A 23,178-nucleotide genomic window follows, 5' to 3' on the forward strand; every position below is an offset into this window, starting at 1 on the left:
CCCCTCTTTCTCTGTATCTTCCACCCTTTGGTCCTGGAATGGAGGTAAAATAATGGGAATGTATAATGGAGCAGAATAATCAAATCCCAGGAAATACAGGCATACGGAGTTTAATATAACTTGACCACGGTTATTCAGCTAATGAATGCTCTAACCCCAGCAGCCTGCCCCAGTCTTACAATGCTCATATACTGAATTTTTCATTTTTATTCTTATCTTTCCAATGCTGGATAAATGCATAAAACCAATGTACTGAAATCAATTTAGGAACCTGCTGGACTTTAGGTAATGGACAAATAAAGATCATAAGCTAAGGCCAAAAAATTAAATGTCTAATGAATTATAACACATATAATGTTGAATAAACATTATATATAACATTATATATAAAATGCTCACATTTTAGTTGTGGACAAAAAAGGGTCTCCTTAATAAATCTGACCAAAAGTAATCTCACAGAATGATGGGATCATAAATTCCTAATTGGGCAAGTCATGGTGAGCAGTCGTGCCTCAGGTCTGTAACTTCCCTAACAAAAGGCTATCTTTGCCTCAGGCAAGCCCTGTCCCTTGTTTTTGTGAATCTAGGTTAACGTACCTTTGAAATGCCTCTTTGTCAGACCCTTTGAAAAAGTAACCACCCTCAAGGGAGCACATAATCTTAACTAAACTGCAGTCTATTGGTAGTGATCTCCTACCTTGCTTTCTCCCATGTAATCTTCCTTACATTCCCTCCTAAGGAAGATTACCTGTCATTACTGTCATTCTGGGAGGCATTTTTCTCCAAAGCATTTGAGATCTTGCTTCCCAGCGTGCAATCATTTTGGCACAAATAAACTCAAACTCATAAGGATTCTTTAGAGGTTTGGACTTTCTTATGTTAACACGGTGAACTGAACAATGCATTATATATAGTTCTGAGTCGAAAGAGTATAACTTCTTTATGGCAAATCTGAATAATACCAAATCCAAGATAGATATACAATCATGCACCACATAACGACCTTTTGGTCAAAGATGGATTGCATATACAACGGTGGTCCCATAAGAATATAATAGAGCCGAAAAATTCCTATTGCCAAGTGACATCATAGCCATCATAACATCCTAATGCAAGGCATTACACAAATACTTACCATTGTATTACAACTGTCCACAGTATAAAGCACAGTAACAGGCTGTACAGGTTTGTAACCTAGGAGCTGTAGGGGAACAGAATTTGTCACCCCAAAATGTTTCTCCAGCATAAGGGTTACTTTAGGTTAAACACAGAATTGCCATATGAGTCAGCAAATTCCACTGATAGGTATAGACCTCGAAGAATTGAAAACAGGTACGCAAATAAATGTACAGTCATGTTTACAGCACCATTATTCACAACAGCCATTCCACTGTATGTGTGTATCAGTTTATCTGTTCTCCCACTGAGGGACGTTTAGGCGGCTTCCATCTTTTGGCTATTTAACCTTTTCGATCCCATTTGTTCTATTTTTCTGGGTATTTTTTCATCTATTTTTATAAGTAGAGTTGGTTTACAATTTTCTTTTCGTTTCTGTGCTATCTTTGTTAGGTGGTTGTACCAGGATTTTGTTAACACCATAAAAAATCTGAAAAGCATTTCTTTTTTCCTTTTATATTCTTTGGTATAGTTAAATAGCATACGGGTCATTGTTTCAGGTTTTGAAAGAATTGACTGGTGAAACCATCTACACTCAATCTTTTTGGGGAGGTAGTTTTGGAGTTTTAAGAACTTTCTCTATTTACTTTATAGTTAGGGGCCTAGTCAACTTTTTTTTCTCTCTACTTTAGTTAATTTTAGTAATTTATGTATTTCCTAGAACATTCTTAATCTAAGTTCTCAAATTTATCAGCATAAGCTATATAGTATTCACATGCGTCTGTAATTGGGTCTCCCCACTTTTTCATCTCTTATATATCTGTGTGCTCTTAAGGCTCATTCTACTACGACCTCAGAGTCATTAAACCTGTTTCCATTTTACATGAATAATTAAATGAGAAAATAGGGTTTTGTTTTCTCTGCATTACCCTTAGATGTTAAGAAATGAATACATGTTTCAAAGCATTTCCAAGGGATTTTATTCCGTCATCTTGATCAATTCAACTGGTCAACTGGTTATTTACGCTAACAAAAAAAAAAGGGTGGGGGGTAGCTTTGGTAGAAGAAGAGAACAAAAATATCTCTTATATGGACTGACTCTTAGCTGCATAATCTATTTTAGAAATGTGAAGATAGAAATCAGCCTGTGTCTTATTAGACTACGAGAAAAACATGCCCATTGAAATAAACATTAGTATAAAGAAGTCTCTTCTCTTCTCTGGGACACTATCTCACTGAAGAATTGCAGCTGATTTATGCTTTAATGGCTAAAATATTTGGCACTGGGACTTCTTTTGTCTGTATGCCTTTTCCAAACTCCCTCTGAGTAACGACTTTTATTCACAAAAATGTATTTTAGAAAAACTAGTATGTGGAATTTCATTCTTGGATGAATTAAGTCATTTTTCTTCTTCTTGAAAAATTTAAAAAGTAGATTTTACCCCTGCTTTGGTAATATTAACCATGAGAAGAAATGCAGTCAGCAGTTCCCAACATTAACAAAGAGTGACAATCATTAATTTGTAAGAAGCTACAAGGCATATTATCATATACACATAGCCCATGTTACATAGCAAATATAGGATGCAGATGTGTTGAACGTGACACCAAATTTGGTTGGGGCATTTAATCAAAGAGGAGTAGTAAAATCAAATTAAAATGGGCCATTCTTTAAGTATAAATTTGAAGTACAATTATATTTGAACGAGTCATCTGACCTAAGCATCTACATTAAATCTAATCATGTAAGTGTAAAGCTAAAAGTATCTTAAAGAGATCTAAAAGCTTCATTTTTCAAATGTGACACTAGGTATCAAAAAAGTTAAGTGATTTAAACAAGGTAACATAACTAGTAAATTAACAGGACCAGAAATAGAACTCTGATCTTTTGACTTCTAGATCCACCTTCTTTCAAAGAGCTGACATCGCCTCTGCAAATCTCCTATTTAAGTAATGGTTTATAGTTTATTGCTCTTCCATATATTAAGTTAATGTTATTCTTCTTTATTTTATTATTAGTTTCAAGTATAGAGTACATTGGTTAGACATTTATATAGTTTATAAAACGATCCCCTTAATTGCTCTGTCTCTCCTCTGGCTCTGCACCTAGTCATCACATTGCCGCTGACTGCATTCCCTGTGCCAGGCTCCCCGTCCCTGTGACCATCTACCAACTACTAATTTGTATTTCTTTAACCCTTCACCCCATTCTCCCAGCCCCCTAACCTCCCACCCCTCTGGCTGCCACCAGATTGTCCTCTATATTTGTGAGTCTGTTTTTGATTAGTTTGTTCTTTTTGTTCCTTAGATTCCGCATGTAAGTGAAATCATGTGGTATTTATCTTTTTCTGTCTGACTTATTTCACTCAGCATAATAAGGTCTATCCATGTCATTATGAGGGGTAAGATTTCAATTTTTTAATGGCTGAGTAATATTCCATTGTATAAATGAACCATAACTTCTTTATCCAATCATCTTTTGATGGGTATTTAGGTTGCTTCCATATCTTGGCTATTGTAAATTGTGCTGCCATGAACATAGGGGTGCATAGATCTTTAGTAATTATTGTTTTGGTTTTCTTAGGATAAATTCCCAGAAGTACCATTACTAGGTCAAAGGTATATCCTTTTTTAATTTTTTGAGAAACTTCCAGACTGGTTTCCATAGTGGCTGTACTAATTTGCAATCCCACCAACAGTGTATGAGGGTTCCCTTATCTCCGCATCCTCGCCAACTCCTGTTTAATTTATTGATGACAGCCATTCTGACACGTGTGAGATGATATCTCACTATGGTTTTAATTTTCATTTCTCTGATGATTAGTGACCTTGAGCACCTTTTCATATGTCTTAGGCATCTGTAGTCCCTGTTCAGGTCTTCAGCTCATTTTTTTCTTATTTTTATTTTTTTCCTCCTCTTTAATTCCACCCCCCCCCACCACCACTTCCACCCCTGACCTATGGATGGTGTCGTTTCCCTTTTTAAGAACTGAATCTCTGAAGGCAGGGTGTCTCCTCCCACACACTGGTGGCGTAAACCTGGGGGGCCTGGCGCACCCAGGGTATGGTCCATGGCTCCACCCAGGGCGCGAATCCAGGACCTTCTGCATGTAAAGCAGATATGCTAACCACTACACTATGGAGCCACCTTCTGCCCATTTTTTAATTGGATTGTTTGTTTTTTTAATTATTGAATTGTATGACTTCTTTATATATATATTGGATATTAACCTCTCATCAGAAGTATCATAAGCAAATATCTGTTATTCTTTTTTTTTTTTAAAGGTGGTTGATCAAATAGGGAGGGTCATCATTTTGGTAATGTTGCTTACGACTGAAGTGGGGCCTGATCTTCCTCATAGCTCAATATTTCTTTCATAAATGAAATTACACTGTTTTTCCTAATTAAACTATACTGCTGCTAATCAAAAGTAAATATGGAGAATTTTGCTTCATACAAATATTATAGCTAATAAATGGAGAAAGGATGGCAGAGTTGGAATATCATCATTTTACTACCCTTAATGCATTAATAATCCCAAGCAATAATGATCAATGGTCACTTTCATGACAAAGATACATAATCAGCTATTGTGTGCCTTCTGATGATTGTCCGCACCACCAATCAAGTATTCCTGGAAAAAAAAAATCAAAGCTACATCTGATCAAGCCTCTAAAACTACCAATTCACAAGTACAGGAAACAGAGGAACATGTTAAACAGACTAAGTTTCTGGCATTTTCGATGTGCTGAGTAGTGAAGAATTAGAGTTAAGATCCCACAGAGGAATAGGTTCTAGTGAATACCACAGTCTGTCAGTTGGAACACCTGGACAAGAATGCCTTAGAAGTGGACATAAACTAGAGGTATACCAGGCCTTACCAGAACTAATTCAGCCTCAATTCTATTAATATAAAACATGACAAGAACTTGATAAAAGAAAGGAAACCTATAGTCCAATCTGTCTCAAAAACATAGGTGTGAAATTTCTGAACAAAATATTAGCAAACAGAACCCAGTAATATACTCAATAAACTCAACTTGATCATGATGGATAATGATCAAGTAGAGTTTATCTATGAATGTAAGGTTGACTGAGTATTCAAAAAATCCAATAAGTGTAATTTACTAACAACATTAAAGATAAAAATAATATAATCATCTCAATAGGTACAGAAAAGGCTTCTGATAAAATTGTTTCCATTCATAATTTCAAAATTATTTCTTAACCAAGAATAAAAAGGACCTTGTTCAATCTGATAAACAGCGATAAGATCCAGAATGAGACAAGGATTCTTGTTATCACCCAGCATTGTAAGGCCCTATGCCAGTGGTTTTTCAAAGAGGTGTATTTAGGAAATGTACGTGGGCATTTTTGGAATGACTGGAAAAATTACTTGTAGGTAGTCAGTAAGGAGCCATACATAGATGACAAATTTCCTTTTACCTGTATAACATTTGAGTGTCCTACTAGACATTCACTTAGAATAGATAAAAAACTTAACTTTATTTTAGATTATGCCCTCACTCCATTTTACATGTAAACACACACATGGTATTTTTTACACAAATGCAATTGTGTCAATCAAGGGAAGACTGTACTTTAATAAGAATTTTATCAAAAGTTTTTTACCAATTCAAAATATAATGTCACCAACTGCAATCTACTCATATAGAAATTACCACTAGATCAATCACATCAATCTGTACCTGCAGCACTCTCACCCACAGGGAGTCTATGTAAAGGCGGACTACTTTAAGTCTGCTAGTGTAGTTATGTCCAAGTATTTACACGCTGGTATAATTTTATTAAAACCGTCCTTTTGTTTCTTATTTATACAGTTAATTATGTAAGCATAAGTAGGTTATACTATGCAAACATTTTACTTAGGGTAGTAAAAAATGTAAAAGGTATTTGTAGTAAAAATGCAGGTGACAGGTCTGATGATATTGAAAAGTACCTAACTGTATCATTGGGCACCCTGCTACTTACCTGAGTCTCATCTCCATCTGCTCTAAACACACTGGCTTTCTTGCTGTGCCTCCAACACAGCAGGCAGCAGGTGTAAAGGCCCTGGGGCAGGAGAATGCCTGGTATGTTAGAGGCACAGCAAAGAGGCCAGCGCGTATAGAGCAGATGGTACAAGTAGAGAGGAGAAGAAAGTAAGAAAGCAAGCATTCAGGTATCGGAAGAAGCAGACTATCTGCTTTTTGGGAGTCTTTGCTCAAAAGCCACTTTTTCAGTGAGGGCTTCCCTGGCCATTTATTTTAAATTTCACACCCCCTTCGATGCACTTCCTTCATATCTCACTTCCTTTTGATATACCAGTACTTTATACATATATACATATATGTATATATATATTTGCTCATTGTTAACACCCACTAGAATCTATGCATTGTGCAGGGATTTTGTGTTTTGTTCACTGTTTACCTAGTGAGTAACAGCAGCCTGGAACACTGCCTGGTACACAGCAGGCACTCAGTGAGTATCTTTTGAATATATCACTGAATTACTGGATTCAAAGAGAAGAAAATGTAGCACATTACTTAGCTCTACATTAAGAAATAATAAGACTTGAAATATGAAAACTTTTAAAATAAACTCAGGGCAAAGAAAGAGTAATTTATGCCTACAGGACAGAAAGAAAATGTTAATGATCTATATATTGTTAAAAAGAAAAGCACAGCTGATATGAGTTTGAAGAGATTGGATTTTAGTGTTTTTATCTCACACGGTGAGGAATCAAGATATACCATCTGAAATTAATAGAACAAAAAATTTTCTGAGTATAGTAAGCCAAAAGAAAAACCAAAAATAATCTAATTCCAAAAATCTGGGTGGAGAAAGGGGCAAAAGAAGATGGAAGGGCAGGATGTGTAGGTGAAATCATTCCTTCTCTTCTGTATAGTGGGGGAACCAGTGATGATAAATATGGTTAAATTAAGAAAAGATAGTAAAATCATATTATTTAAAGAAGTTAAAATAGTACCAATGGTAGAAACAGAAATAAAAATGGTTAAAAGTGTAACTTGGAAGTGAGATTAGAGGTATATAAAACTTTTTTTTTTAGAATTTTTTAAAATTTATTTTAGTTTCAAGTATACAGTATATTGGTTAGGCATTTATATATTTTGTAAAATGGTCCCCCTCGATTGCTACCTCCCTCCACTGACCCTCCACCTAGCCAATGCATTACTTAATGCTAACTGAATTCCCTATGCTGCGCTCCCTATCCCCCGTGACCATCCATCAGCTACAAATTTGTACTTCTTTAACCCTTCACCCCATTCTCCCAGACCCCCTAAGCTCCTTCCCCTCTGTCCATCTCCAAATTGTCCACTATATTTGTGAATCTGTTTTTGATTAGTTTGTTCTTTATATTCTTTAGATTCCACATGTAAGTGAAATCACATAGTGTTTATCTTTCTCTGTCTGACTTAAATACCCTCCATCAAAGCAATATGTTTTTCCATCCCCTTCTTTTTAGTCTGTGTCTTTTAATCTGAAGTGAGTCTCTTATAGGCAGCAAGTAAGGGTCTTGTTTTCCTTTCCATTCATCCACTCTATCTTTTAGTTGGAGCACTTACTTCTTTTCCATTCGAGGTACTTATTGCTAGGAAAATAGTTGATACCATTCTTCCTGTTTTTGATACATGTGAAAAGATGTTTTTTAACTACAGCATATATTACTTTGATATAAAATTTTTAAGTTTAAATTATATTCAACACTTTTAATAAACTAACTTTTAATTGGCATATCGTGTTATAAAATTACAATACCATGCTTAAGAACATAATCCTCTAAGTCCAGACCAGTAGAGTTCAAGTCCTGGTTTTAAATAATCAGATATTAGCAACTATTCCTAACAATATCATGTAACAGAAATCGTATTGCATATTATGCCACAAAGAAGTTCTTAAGAGTTACTGAACAGAGTTGAAACTTTTTTTGCAAAATACACAGCAAATCATGAGTAACTGAAATGCTTGGGAGGAATAAACCATTAACATTTCACAATTTATGTTAAAAAACTTATCTGAACTATCTTACTGCTCTGATTCAAAGACCCATTTTTCCAAATTTTTAAGGTTTCAGACACAAGAGCATATTATGATGTAGCTGTCATTGCCAGCATGCTAGCAAAATAAGAAATGAATAAAATGTATCTATTCAACTGTCACTTCAGTTGATTTATTTCGTTGGTACCACACATAGTTGAACATTAAGTTTGGATCTCTACTTGTCATCTAGAGTGTCTTCCAAAAAATTAGACTTTGAGGTAGCTTTGAAAAATTATTGTGTATGCAGAAAATTGTCATGCTCAGGTAATAAAATTATAAGCAGCAGAAAATGTCTCATCTCTTGGGAGAAATCGAATTTTTAAAGCTAGGAGATGCTGGTGTGACCAATGCATAACTCCTTGGACACCAAACATCTATTAAGTTTCTAACTGCTATTCAAGATAAGATATTTAACTTGCAGTCTTAAAAATTCATTTAAGGAAAAAACCCCAAGAAATAAGAAATGCAGATTAAAAACTCCAGTATTCAGCTGGCACCTAACCAATACAACAATTGCAGCAGCAAGAAACATTTATTGTGTACTTACTATGTGCCAGGCAGTATTGTTTTTCAAATGTACTATATTTACTCATTTAATTCTCAGAATATCTACACTAAACATGTACTAGTCCTCACTGTGCAGATGATAAAACTGAGGCACAGAGAGGATAGAGGATTTGCTTAAGGTCATAGTTAATAACCGGCAAAGCTCAAACTCAGATAGTTTGGCTTACAAGTGTGTGCTTTCAGAGAGCTCTAGATGCTTCTCTAAATTTTTATTACAGAGCTATTGAAGGACAGGAGGCAGGCAGGTGATATAACCATATTTGCAATTGAGAAAGATCACTATTACAGTGCTAATTGTTTACAATGGAAACAAGAGTAGAAACAAAAAAATAATCAAGGATTCTTATGATGATCTAAGGGAGAAAAAAAGGATCAGGATCTGATTAAAGGAATGGCAGTAGGAAAAAACAAACAGAGAGGATAAATACTTAAGAAGAATAGATAAGATATAGTAACTGGCTAACATTGTTAGTTGCCTGCATGACAACCATTCTTTCAACCAGCTTCCCTGCTAGAAGAGCCTGCCTCCATGGTACAGGCTAAAAATACCAAATAATTGCTTTCTTGGCTTTTCTTACAACTACAACATGGGCATTTGATTCAATTCTAGCCAATGGAAAATAGTGGGAAGTCTGTGCAAGTATGTTTGTAAGGGATTGTCCCACCTGATATAAAAGATATTCACTCCTTCAGTCTTTACCTTTAGATAATGATGAGTGGGTATAATTATTCTTTAACTGGGTTGCTGGAATCTGTGTGTTAATATTTTATCAAGAGTTTTGTGTTGATATCTATAAATTAATTTACTCTGTAGTTTTCTTTGATGCTCTGTCAAGTTTCAGAATGCTACACATATAAAAATAATTTATAGGTTTATAAAATGAATTTGTAAGGCTTAGATGAACAGATAAAGCATGACTTTTATCTTTTTGTTAAAGGCTTAACAAAAAGCCTTTACTGGCATGTTAGGGGTAGGAGGTGGAAAAAGGAAGTAGGTATCTTTGACATCGTACAGTATTCCTTCTATAGTAATTGGTCACTTCATATTTCCTATTTCTTTTGGAGTCAGTTTTTGTCATTTATATAACCAATTTTATCCATATTTTCACGCTTATTTGTACAGAATCTTAATTTTTAAAATTTCATCACTATCTGTGATTATTTTGGCATTTTGCGCATTTGTGCTTTTTTCTTGATAAATCATGTTTAGCGACTTTTAACCTGGCATAACACTTTGCACCCAAATCTTCTGAAATTACAGATTATTAAATGTTACATGGAAGTTAAGTCACTGGATCAGAAACTAGCCTCTTAGAGATACTGAAATAGTAAGAGCGCTACTTTCTGTGCCATGGCTACATAGTTACACACAAAATAAGGAAAGCCTGTTATTAAAATCCTATTATAACTTCCAGCACAATGTCAAGTCCTTATTTTCAAAAGAAATGAACCCCAAACCACCTGGCAGATCTCTTAATACAGCAAAATGTAGGTCTAAGAAGCAAACACATCCAATTCTAGCATTCATATGTTCAATTCTCCATTTAGTCTACTCTATTTTTACATACTGGCACAATTTCTGCTTTACATTTATAACCCTAAACCAAAGGGATAAAAAAGAGCTTTTAAGAGTGAGTTAATAATTAAAACAATTTATAAATGTTACTAACAAGTATGAATTCTGTATCCGGCTTCTTAATCTCTACCCTTCCTTATCTGAAGATAATATGACCTCCTCCAGAATCCACCCAAGAGAAGGTCCATTGTAGCATTCCATATATTCTACATAATCGGAGAAGTAAGATTTTACTTACAGGTCAAAGGACTGATGGACTGACTAGGATTCTACTAATTTATTTAACAACCAAAATTAATATTAGCATTTTAAAATATAATGTTAGTAGGTAATTACAGGAAGATTCTTAGTAGATTACTTTAATGGATGAGGCGTACTGTTTTTAAATCATCAGTTCTCAAAATTTTTGATCTCAGGATTCATTACACTGACTGCAAATAATTTTTGTTTGTGTCAGTTATATCTATTGATAATTACTATATTAGAAATTAAAACTAAAAACTTTAAAACATTTAACATTTAAAAATAATGATAATAAACCCCATTGTAACATAAATAACATTTTTAATAAAGAATATACTTTCCAAAGAGTGGTATAGTTTCACATTTTTGAAGATCTTTTAATATCTGGATTAACAGAAAAAAAAACTGGATTCTCGTATATGCATCTTAATTCAATTTACTGCAATATGTTGTTTTGGCTGAAGTATATGAAGAAAATCTGGCTTCACATATGTAGTTGGAAAAGAAAGTATTTCAGGACCCCATGAAAAGGTTTTAGGGACCTCACTTTGAGAACCAGTATAGGTAATATTTGTGTACAGGTAATATTTCACTTTTAACATTAAAATTCCCTCTCCATTAAAAAAATTATGTATTATACTAGTAGACAGAATTCTAAGACAAACTTTGAAACCTACTTCATCATTACTAATACTAAATTATTACACTTACATAGGCACTAATATATTTAAACATACACAGTAAAAACCAAACTAGTTATAGTTTTACTTGATTAATGCCTAGGATTGCATTTTTATTTCTAGTGGTTACATAGCCTGTATCTCCTATTCTCTGGAGTAGCTAGTCCACTTCTTCAAAGTCTAATTCCACAACATCTCTTTCCTCATCTCCTCGCTCTTCTACAAATGGCTTCACTTCCTATTTTCTTAAGAAAATATGTCTTTAGAATAGAAATCCATCAATTGCAACAACCCACCAACACCATTAATTTAAGTACGTTTACACTCTATTTTCTACCTTTGCTACTGTTCAAAAGAAGCAGCATCTTTCCTCCAACAACTAATTCACTCTTCGCATGCTTTCTAAAAGTCTTTAACTATGCTCAAGTCTCTTCCATCTTAAAAACAAAACTCAACACAAAATCAAGCCACCAGGGAGTTACACACTACAAATGTGTAAACTGTATGGTATGAAATTGTATCTAATAAAACTGTTGGAAAGATACACACACACACACACACACACACAGTTCCTCAACCTCATACTCCATTTGCTATTCTGTCTTTATTGCTCTCCTTTTAAGACAAATTTTTGCATTAAAATTTTTTAACACTATTGAGATATAATTGACACATAATAAACCATACATAGAGTACAAAATTTGCTGAGTATCTGAAATATGTATACTTGATAAACCATCATCATAATCAACATAATAAAACAGCCATCATGACCCAAAATTGCCTTGTGCCCCTTGTAATACTTCCCTTCCACCCTTCCTTATCCTCATACAACCTTGTCTTACGAATTTCTTGAATTAGTAACCTCTAGATTTGTCGCCTTCTTCCTTATTCTGCATCCATTCACTCCTCAGTGTAGATTCCATCCTCATGACTCCATTGTAAATACTATCATCAAAGTCACCAAGACTTTCAAGTTTTTAATCTAATGAGGTTTCATGCCCTACTTGATCTCTTTATAGCATTTGACCACTTTCTCCTTCCTTGAAACCTTGTCTTCTGAGACCACACTCTCCAGATTTCTCTTCTATATCTCTGGCTACTCATTCTTATTCTCCTTGGAAGAGATCTACTTCACTGCTCTCCCTTCTCTTTGTCCTAGGCCCTCTTCCCACTTCCCCTAGGCAATCTCACTTACTCATGACTTTAATGACAATTTCTATATAGTTAATCCTCATTACTCTAGGATTCCATATTTGCAAGTTCACCTACTCACTAAAATTTATTTGTAGCCCCAAAATCAAAACTCATGGTGCTTTTGTGATCAGCAGGGATCTGCATGTACATGACCCATTGAAACCTCAACAAGAGCTCATCTCCCCTTCCCACCAACATGTTCTTTCTCCGTGAACATGTCCACTGCTCTGCTGTCTACACGGAAAACCTTTTATATCAACTCATCACTAGTTCAGAATTCAGTGGTCTCTCAGGCCAGGCCAGATAAGACATCATTTGCCTAGCTATAGCTGACCGAGGAAATGCATCTATTTCTAGGTTATGAAAAAAAGAGTTCAGGTTCTGTCTCTCCTACCCAAACCTAGGCAGTTGTAAGTATGTTTGTGGGATAGGGTGGGGTGGGGGTTGGGGAGGGAAGGTGGGTATGGAGGGCATGACATACCAGAGAGAATAAATGTCTTGTAGAAAGGATTTCAAAAGGCCATTTGGAAAAGATACAAAAAACACTCTAAATGAGCTGCCTTATCTGCATAAGATATAAAAATTATCTCGTGTGCTTATTTCTAAAGCACATCCCATCCAGCTGTTTCTCATAATAAATGAGAATTACACTGAAAAATACTGAATCTTATTTATCTCACATAAAATACTTAAAAGCTACATATTTCATAGCCAATTAGAAGAGGTGCTTCAACTAATTCTACTTCAATGATTTCAACACTGTATACCAGCCTCTCAGAATCCTGGGAGTGAGGTTTCTAAAAATTATATATTCTTATTTATTATAAATGATTCATGTTCTCAAGAAATGTCATTAGTTCCAAAAAATGTTGAAAAGTAAAAGACCCTCAATCCTTCATTCTCATTCTGCAGTTCTGAGTTGCTTGTGTCTTCCTACAGATATTTCTTACATTTATATAAGCATATACATTTTTTCTTTTTAACTATAAAAAGATTCATACTCTATACACTGTTCTGTATGTTGCCTTTATTACTTAATGATAAACATAAAGTTATCTTTCTGTATGAGACCATGCAGAGTTTCCTATGTCAACGTCAGTGCTTGTCAATGATCATCACCTCTATCAGTTTGAGACAAGAAACTAGGTATCCTCCTTAATACTACCCATTTTTATTCCCTAGATCCAGTCCATGTCCAATTCCTGTTGCTTTTATCTCTTAATTACCTCTCAATTTACTTCATCTCTTTTCATCTCCACGGTCCCACCCTAGTCCAGCCTACCATTATATCTCCCCCCTGGATTACTATAATAATAATCTTTCACTAGACTCCTTACATCCACGCTGGACTACCTCCAAGTGACATCGCAGCCAGAGTCCCAGCAGCTTGGAAAGATGAAAAAGTTCTGGGAGATGGATCCTGGTGATGACTGCACAACAGTATGAATGTGCTTAATATCACTGCTATACACCCGGAAATGGTTAAAATGGTAAATTGTATTCTATGTGTACTTTACTACACTAATATAAATAAGTAAGTAATGAAAAACAATACATTTAATGGCTTCCCATTACTCTTAAAGTCTAAAATCCTTAACATGGCCTACAAAATTCCACCCTACTTCTTTCCAGGTTCATCTCCTACAACTTCCTTTAGCTCCTTGAAATCATTCCTTTCTCCCACCATCGCCCAGGGCCTATGTATACACACTTTCCATAATTCTGAAATCCTCTGCCTACCCTTTTACTTAATTCCTACTCAATCTTCAGATATCGGTGCAAAACTATTTTTTCAAGAACGCCTTCCCTGATCCTCTAGTCTAGGTCATGTTTTGTTATATGCTCTTAAAGAACCAGATCCTCTTTTTAAAGAGCATTTATCTCAGTTTGTACTCATACATTAATAATGCAAATATCTCATTAAAGTCTGTCTTCCCCACGAGGAGACTATAAACTCCACGAGAGTGAGAACCAAGTCTTTTTTGCTTTCTACTTAGCATATGTCTGGCATAAAGCAGGTGTTCCAGCAGGTGTTCACAGAAATTTACTGAATACATGAACATAGATCTACCTTAGTCCTTTTTAATAGTCGCAAAGAACTGCACTTAATAGATGTCATAATTTCTTTATCCAATCCTAGAATGATGGATATTTCTACATTTTTGTTATTACAATGCTAAGGTGACCACTTACGTATATCTATAATGTACTTAAATGTAATTCTTATATGTAAAAGAAAATTGCGGGTCAAATGAAAAGTGCATTTAAAACTGTTAACTGACATTTACAAACAGCCTTCCTAAGAGGTTATAATTTATACTCTGAGTATCCAAGAGTATTTAAGAATGCTCATTTCTACATAATATTCAACTTTTATAACCAAAATGTGCCAACTTCTTTTTTTAGGGGGTGGGGGTAGTAGAGAAGAGTATTAGTTTTTACGTAAGGTTTTTTCTTTTCATATTTTAATATCATACTAAATATTAAAAATCAAAATATTTATGTTTATTATTCCTATAAAAGTTTCAGCAAATGAGATAAGTAAACAAAGCTAAGTGATTAGGAAAATGCTGTTACTGACAAACTGTGGGAAAATTTGTATATTTTTATAACCATGTATTTATTTAACCTGTAGATTCTAAACATCACTTTTCTCATCATAGAAATTTTTTCTTGTTTCTGAAGCTTGAGTCCATGTTTTAAACAATGGCACTGAAGCAGTAAAAAGGAGAAGAAAATCACAATAGGAATATTCACACATAAGAACATAAAATAAGAGAAAAAATTTTAACACTTCGTATTAAACTAATTTTTCTTTAAGATATCAACATTTTGGTCTAGTTTCTTCTAATTTTTGCCTCATACTAACACATCTCGCCATGTGCTTACATAAGTTTTGATTGTCTCTTTTCACTCAACAGTATAGCATTTACGTTTCTTCCATGTCCTTAAATATGACCTTTCTTCTCCCAAGTCTCAAGTAGTAGTAAGAAAAAGTACTTGCATGGCACACTGTTCTCTAGATCTTTACTATGTTCTTAACCTTTGAGCTTCCATTTCCTGTTCTGACAAATCAAGGCATTAGTTTAAATAACCTCTATATGATTAAAAATTACAAAATTAAAGAAAGCAGACTCCCACGACCTCTATCCTGCCACTCAGTAAGCACATCCCACTGAAATTAATTTGATTCTTGATAACATGGAATTTTCAGATACTTCAGGATTAGTATTCTCATCAGAAGTGATCTTATTTGTATTGACTCCAGAGTATACACCAGATATATATACCTTCTCACATATTTAAACTTTGGACTACCGGACTAATAAAAAACTAATATCCCAAAGTAAAGATTTTGGTTTAGGAAATCACTGAATAAATGTAATGAATAAGTGTCCCTTTACAGAGCAAACCTCAAAATCTGAAACTGATACCTCTAGTTTTCTGTTAAGCAGCATTGCTCAGTTTTTCCTGGAAGGATTTAAGCAACTTCACCAGCCTAAAAGAGATCTCGATTTGAGAAAATGATGTGGGAAAGCTATACAAAGGAAATATCCTCTTTAAATATAAAGAAAAAAAATTATAATCTATTTTATTAATTCTACCATTGACGTAAAATACAAAGGGATTCATTTTTGGAGGTTTATTTTCAAGTGTCCTAATTAATGGGACTTCGCATACAATAGACTGTCAATTCCTTCTCATACATAGATTTATAGAAACATGAGCTTTACCTTAACTGGGAAGCTACATTTTCCGGTACGAACCCCTTCTTCATCTGTCTGCCACTGATGTGGACGACTGGCCTCTGGAACGTAAACATCTTTCTTTCTCCTAAAACTCTGCCGTAGTTTGTTCATTTTAATTTTTACAACCTGCAGACAGAATAAAAGAAATATGAAAAGGAAGTTATTTCCATCTCACATATTTAAACTTTGGATTACCATACTAATAAAAGACTAATGCCCCAAAGTAAAGATTTGGTTTGGAGGAAATGAGCCTCTTTGAGTAACACTCAGCTCAAACAAATCATTTCACTTTTTGAAGACAAATATAATACTAAATATAATGTAAAACAACAATAATCCCCTAGGATTTGAGGAAACATTATTTTGAAAAATTTCAAGCACTTTAATCCATTCGAATTCCTGAAAATAAAAATTTGTACATATAGGCCAAATTATAGACCGCTAACAATTGCTGAAAACTTTTATACTTATTAGGGAAAAAATCATTCTAAAATGCTTAAATTTGGGGACCTTTTTGGCTTACTATTAGAGGACACTAAGCAAAGCAGGGACTACAATCATCTTTTCATAAAAGAAGTTTTATGAAAAGGAATAAAATAAAGTTTCCTTTAAACATACCTAAAGAAAATGTTCCACTAGGACTAAATTATTCTAAAGAAGACATTTCTTGTAAGCAATGTGACATCTGAATGTACTTTCACATCTATAATCATTACAGATATGAAAGTAGTCTAATAGTTTTCAGTGACAAAGGTCCAAGTCTCATCACTAACTCTGTAGATTAAAAGTATGAAACTATAGTCAGTTTCTTGTTTTGTAACCGTAAGAGGCACTTCTCTAATGCTTTAAAAGGTGCAGCTGGTACTGCAAAACTCCAGGGAAGCAAGACCTAACTGATAAAAAATAACAGAACTTCATTCAAGAACTAATGAATAAAGATAATGAATAAGTGTCCCTTTACAGAGTAAATCGCAAAATCTAAACTAATACCTCCAGTTTTTTGTTAAGTAGCATTGCTCATTCTTTCACCAAAGGATTTAAATACCTCGACCGGCCTTAACTTGAGAAAATGATGTGACAAAGTTATGTAAAGGAAATAACTCTCTGTCAGGAGTGTTAAATAGCAAGGGATTGAATATTAAATTCCCACATGAACTAATGAAAGACTTGAAAATCAAAGTTTGTATTCTGAGGAAAATCATTTTGTATTTTAAAATGCATAATGCCACAGTGTACTATTATCGAATTAGCTAATTTACACAGACAAGTCAATCTTACCACACAGATTCTGAAAAGGTAAAAATTCTGACAGACATATGGCAATGTAAACATTCTGGATTTTCTAAAAGTAAAATTCTTATTTCTCAATTCAAAACTGATTTACAGAACATATGAAGTAGATATTAAGTAATCAAAATATTGGACAAAAGGTAGTCTATTCTTCTACCTTTAAGTAGATCACTCATTCCTAAATTAAGCTAAATGAGAGCCTATCTTAATCTAACAGACTTCCAAAAAGAATTCCACAACTTTCCTTGATAATACATCCTTATACACTTTCATATATACAAAATATATACAAACACAAATACAAGAACATAAAAAGCACCTATATTTCTGCTCAAGTTGGCATCCTAAGAATCTTGAGGCAAAAAGCCTTTATGATTCCTTTCTTCTTAACTTCTTTCTCTTAGCAAACAAGACCACACACCTACCCAAGTAGCCAAGCCAGACACCTGAAAGTCATCCCTGCAATCGCCCTTTCTCTGACCAATAAACTCTGCTGATTTTGCCTCCTTAGTACATCTTGAATTCATTGCCTGCCCTCCACCCCTTCCACCAAAATTTAGTTCTACTATCCTTGGACATTTTTGCTTAAATTATTGTGATAGTCTATTACTTAATGGTCTCACTGCTTCCAAGAGAGGTCCATTTCACTGTGTTCTCCTGATTACTGCCAGATTGCTTTCTAAAACTCAAATCTGACCATGTAATTACTCTGCTTAAAAACCATCAACTGCAGCTGTGCTACGTATATACAATGGAATATTACTCAGCCATAAGAAGAGATGAAATTCTGCCATTTGCGACAGCATGGATAGACCTCGAGATAATCATGCTAAGTGAAATAAGCCACACAGAAAAAGTTGAAAATCTCATGATATCATCACTTATATGTGGGCTATAAAGCTAAACGCAACAAATGAACAGGACAAACAGAGACTCATGGACATGGACCACAGACTAGTAGTTGCCAGAAGTTAAAAGGTGGAGGGGAGGGAGGAGGTAGACAGGATAAAGGGGGTCAAATATGTGGTGACAGAAAGAAATCTAACTGTGGGAGGTGAAGACAGTGTAAATATATATGTATGTATGTATACGCCTTACTGTTAAAGTGTACAGCTGAAATTTATTGGATTCCGTTAACCAATGTCACCATAAAAATAATAATAATTAAAAAAACACACTTTAATTGCTTCGCATCACTTTTAAGACAAAGTCAAACCCCTATGTATGGCGAACACAGTCCTTTTCATCTGGCTTCACTCTCCAGTCCCCATTCACAAGCTAAGCTCCAGCCATACTAAACTACTTGCAGTTCTCCAAAAAGGCAGGCCCGCCTTCAGAGCCTGTGTGTGTGTTCCCTCTCTGCCTAGAAAGACCTTTCCCTATTTTCCTCTGGCTAAAGTCTCCTCCTCTTTAAAGAATCAGTTCAGAAGTCTTCTAGGAAGCTAGCATTTTTTTTCTGACAAGCCCCTACCTGGCCTGGGCTAGGTCCTTCTATTTCATAAGACTCCCATTAACACCTTTTACATACTTCTATTAGTGTATTCGTCAAACCTTATAGCAATTTTCTATTTCCTTAATGGTAGACTATATTTTATTTTTCTAAGTAGTACCTCTGTATCCTAACACTGTCATATATATACAGAATACTATAAATTTGAAGAAATTAAAGATAAAATAAATTCCTATCACGTTAGATGATATTTACTAGGTAGGATAAATGTAGACATATAAGACCAGAGAATCATCAGTGTTAGATGAGACTGCAGATTAACAGCAGGCCGACCTCCCACTGACAAAGGAATCACTTTGACAATTTCCCTTAAAGAAAGACACCCAACCTCTGCAGAAAAAACTCTAGTATAAGTTTTATTTGCTCTTTGGGCAGCTATTTATTGTTGTACCAGTCTAGTGACCAAAAAGAGAATAGACTGGAAGTGTTGACCAATTTCGGTTCTAAATATCTTGTCATTTTCAGTACTAAAACGGTTTGCTATGGGCATTTCTACAAAGATTATCATGTATCAGGGATTCTTGAGCTATGCTTTAGGCAGCCCTACTTTTTTCAGTGGAGACCCAGGAGCCACTGTTTGTTTGGAGGGAAAGTGAGGAGGTTAGAATACTGGACACAACTCTGAGGAGGGGCTTCAGTCCCAGTTACAGTTTCAAACAGATGGCGCCACTTTATCTGATTTACGCATTAGAGTTCCATGTAAAAGTTTATAGACAGGGTCTTGTGGCTGGAAATTTTTGAAAATTAGTGATTCAATCACAATATAAATATATAATGATAATATCTTGCTTGTTATTTCATAAAAAGTAACCACCACTGGTCTATAAAATTAACAGGTAACACAAGGGAGAGACTAAACATTGTTTTCAAGTAATCTATATGTATAATGAGCTTGCTGACAAAATAAAAACAGATAACAAGAAAAAAATAGAAAACATGTTAATTCAAAGAAACATTTTCTATTAGTCCTCAACAAAGTTGAACTTTACTCCTAAAGAAGATCATACCCCTTGGGGAAATCCTCATTTTTTGTAAGTATAAGTGTAAGTATAAAAATTGAGAACAAAGTTTATTTTGTCCTACGAACTAAATTTTTAAAAAAGAAATGAAATCTCCATTCTACTAGTATTTTCAAAGGTCAGTAGATACGACTTAATTGCTAAATAGAGAAAACCTTTTCACAGTTTTCATTCTCCTTAACTGCTCTGCAAAATTTGACACCGTGATTCCAGCTCTCCTTTGTACACTTCTTTCCTCCCTGCCTCCCCTCACACAATATTCTATTCTGATTTATCTTCTTCACCTCTGTTTCTACTGATGCCTTTGCAGGCTTCCTCTACTTTCTCCCACACATTGAGGGTATTCTCCAACTATCAGTCCTCAATATGTGTTCTGTTATTGACACTATAAGTCTTAGAGAAATAATCCATCGACACGAACTATCACCCCAACTATTATGATTTCCCCATAGTACTTTTAAGTCTTGCTGTCTTACTCAAATTTCTACATTTTAATGCATTGATGTTGCTTCAAATACATTTAATTTAAAATGAAATCACCACCTCTTATCTCCCATCCCTTAAGTCTTTCCCCTCTGATCCAATTTGTTTGGGTCAGTAAAAACTGAGAACTTACTATGGGCTGGGCTCTATTGTTAATGCTGGTGGACACAGAAATTGGTAAAACAAGTTGCCTTTAGGTGGCTCTCTCCCCTCATAAAAGGTTAATTTCTGCACAATATGGTGAATATAATAATAGCACTATATACAGTATGCTCTGGAAGCACAGTCTAGGAAACAGTTTCTATAGGGGATATTGCCTAAGTTTTAAAGGAAGAACAAAAATTAGCCACATGCCATGGGAAGTAGGAGGGAAAAGATATTTCAGGGAAAGGCAACAGTATCGATACAAGTAGAGATGTATGAAATCAAATGCTAGGCAGCAATGCAAGAAGAGGAATGCAGAAATTAGGTCAGAGGAGTAAGCAAGGATCAGGTCCTGATTTTATCCTATAAACAATGGGAAGCCACTAAAAAGTCTGACATGGCCAGAGTTGCAATATAGTTAGATTACTATGGTGGCAGTTTGGAAAATAAATCTGAGGGGAAAAGACTATAGATGAGTTAGAAGGCTTTTTAAATAATCTAGGCAAATTATGACAACAGCTTGAAGTAGGGTGGGGGTGGTGGTGTCAGTGGAGAAAGAAGGACTAAAGAAAAGTTTAGAAAATAGTGAGAATTGAGAGTCAACATGATGTAACCACTCCAGGAAATTATCTTGTTCAGGATGATAAGACTCTATGTAAACCAATAATTAGCTTCGCTGTTTGCTTCAGGAAATTCTAGGAAATGAAGAGTTAGCTAACACATCAAAAATGGGTTAAAAATTAAATTGTAAACAAATTATTTTCTATATATCATCTCTCTCCCCCATAAAAAAGTTCATGTTTAGTCCTGACTTTTTTTGTGAGCTTTGGTCTTGTACTTCCAACTCTAACTCAAATATCTCCAAATCAAATTTATCTTTCCTTTCAAACAAGCTCTTCTTCCTGTCCTCTTTCTACATAACACCTATACATCCATCAAAATTTTCAAATGACAACAGGAAAGTCTAAGGTTTGTCTCTGTCGCTTTTCCATTATTCTTCCATACCCAGTCCATCAATTAGTGCTATTGGATGAGAGTATCAATATCTCTGGCATTCAGCCATTACTTTCTATTCCTAATTGCCCTGGTAGAAAAATCATTTCCATCCATCCTCTGTAACGACTCTCGACTTTAAGCCTTCTTTCTTCTGAATTTCTTGCATAGTTATGCCAGATTAATAGTCCTAAATTCATCCTTGGTTTTGTTCAAAAACTGTTGAAGATCATAAAGTTTAATTTGAGTCTGACATTCAGGAGCCTCTATAACCTGAACCCAAACTTCCCCCAGCCTCCTCCTCTAATACTTTCCCACATAATCCTATGAAAACCAGGCCTTTTGAATGTACTGTGGCTTTTCTACTTCTTTCTTTACACTGCACTTTCTACTTATAATGTTTTACTTTCCTTCTCTTTCAATTAAAATACTACACCAGGGTATGACAATGAAGCTAATTTCAAAGTAATATTTATCGCAGAAGTAATGGATATTATTTGTAAAGAACAGGAAAAACAGAAAAATCCAAAGAATGAAAAGCAAATGACCTGTAATCCCACTAAACAGAAATAACCTCCATTAACAGGTAGAATTTTCTTTCTTTTTCTATGCATATATGCTTTATCATTTTTTTTTTTTTTTATGAAAAGGGGATCATATGATATATCTTTTACATCAAGGCAAATTTGAAAATCTTTCTACTCCTTTCAGAGTAGCATGCTTTTATTTACAGTCCAGATCTAAAGCTCAGAGACATTTTTATGGGATTGTAATAGTCAAAACTTCGTATTTAAAAATGAAGAAAAAATGTTTACATTTCTTTGAAGGCAATATTTATATTTCACTCAGCATCTAGTACAGACATTTGTTTATGTGAATTGTTAAGTTACATATAAAAGACCTCAAATAATTTAATTAAAATTATTTAACAAGTATTTACTGATTGCCTACCAAGCCTTGCAGCAGTACACCATATGGAAAACCCATGCCTCTATGAAGGAGATAGAAAATAAGTAGGCAAATTATTTACAGTGGTGTACTGGGTGACAAGATCCAACTGTTAAATTTTCAGTAAGTTTGTAAACTGGGTGTTGAACGCAACCATTATTAAAAATCAAATTATATAAACATAAGTTATTCTAAGACGAAGGTAATATATATTAAAAACTTATCACATCCTAATTATTTTATTATGTTTTACTATAATCTATGCTCCTGGGGTTATGACTTTTGTATCTGTACAGTAGAAATACTATGTAGTGCTGGGCTAGTGTACAACTCTTCCCAGAGTCATGTGCAGTGACTTTATCTTGGTAACTTGAAATCGGCCGTGGTGGAAGTATTTATACTATGGAATCTGGCAAAAACTACCAGTCATAGCTTGATGTATTGTTTTGTGATTGTCAACCTCTAAGAAACTGATGGAGCAAATGTTAATAATGCAGATTAACGTTAAGAGTGTGTGATGTCTATAACCGTTATATTATGAATAGCACAAAAAAATCTGAGGAAATATTCTTCCAGTGTTTGAGAACTATTATCCAA

General features: G+C 34.5%; 1 protein-coding gene across 11 annotated transcripts in view; it reads right to left on the minus strand.

Moving 5' to 3' along the window:
- NUMB (NUMB endocytic adaptor protein) overlaps positions 1 to 23,178 on the minus strand; it is a 128,407-nt gene that overhangs the window by 35,232 nt on the left and 69,997 nt on the right. For all 11 annotated transcript variants that reach the window (XM_016134797.2, XM_016134799.2, XM_016134785.2 and 8 more), the window contains one exon: positions 16,180 to 16,320. In XM_016134797.2, the coding sequence (XP_015990283.2) occupies positions 16,180 to 16,305 (126 nt within the window). In that variant the 5' untranslated portion in view covers positions 16,306 to 16,320. The remainder of the gene's footprint in view (positions 1 to 16,179; positions 16,321 to 23,178) is intronic.

The sequence above is a fragment of the Rousettus aegyptiacus genome, unplaced genomic scaffold (genome assembly GCF_014176215.1).
Source record: "Rousettus aegyptiacus isolate mRouAeg1 unplaced genomic scaffold, mRouAeg1.p scaffold_m13_p_3, whole genome shotgun sequence".
Classification (NCBI taxonomy): domain Eukaryota; kingdom Metazoa; phylum Chordata; class Mammalia; order Chiroptera; family Pteropodidae; genus Rousettus; species Rousettus aegyptiacus.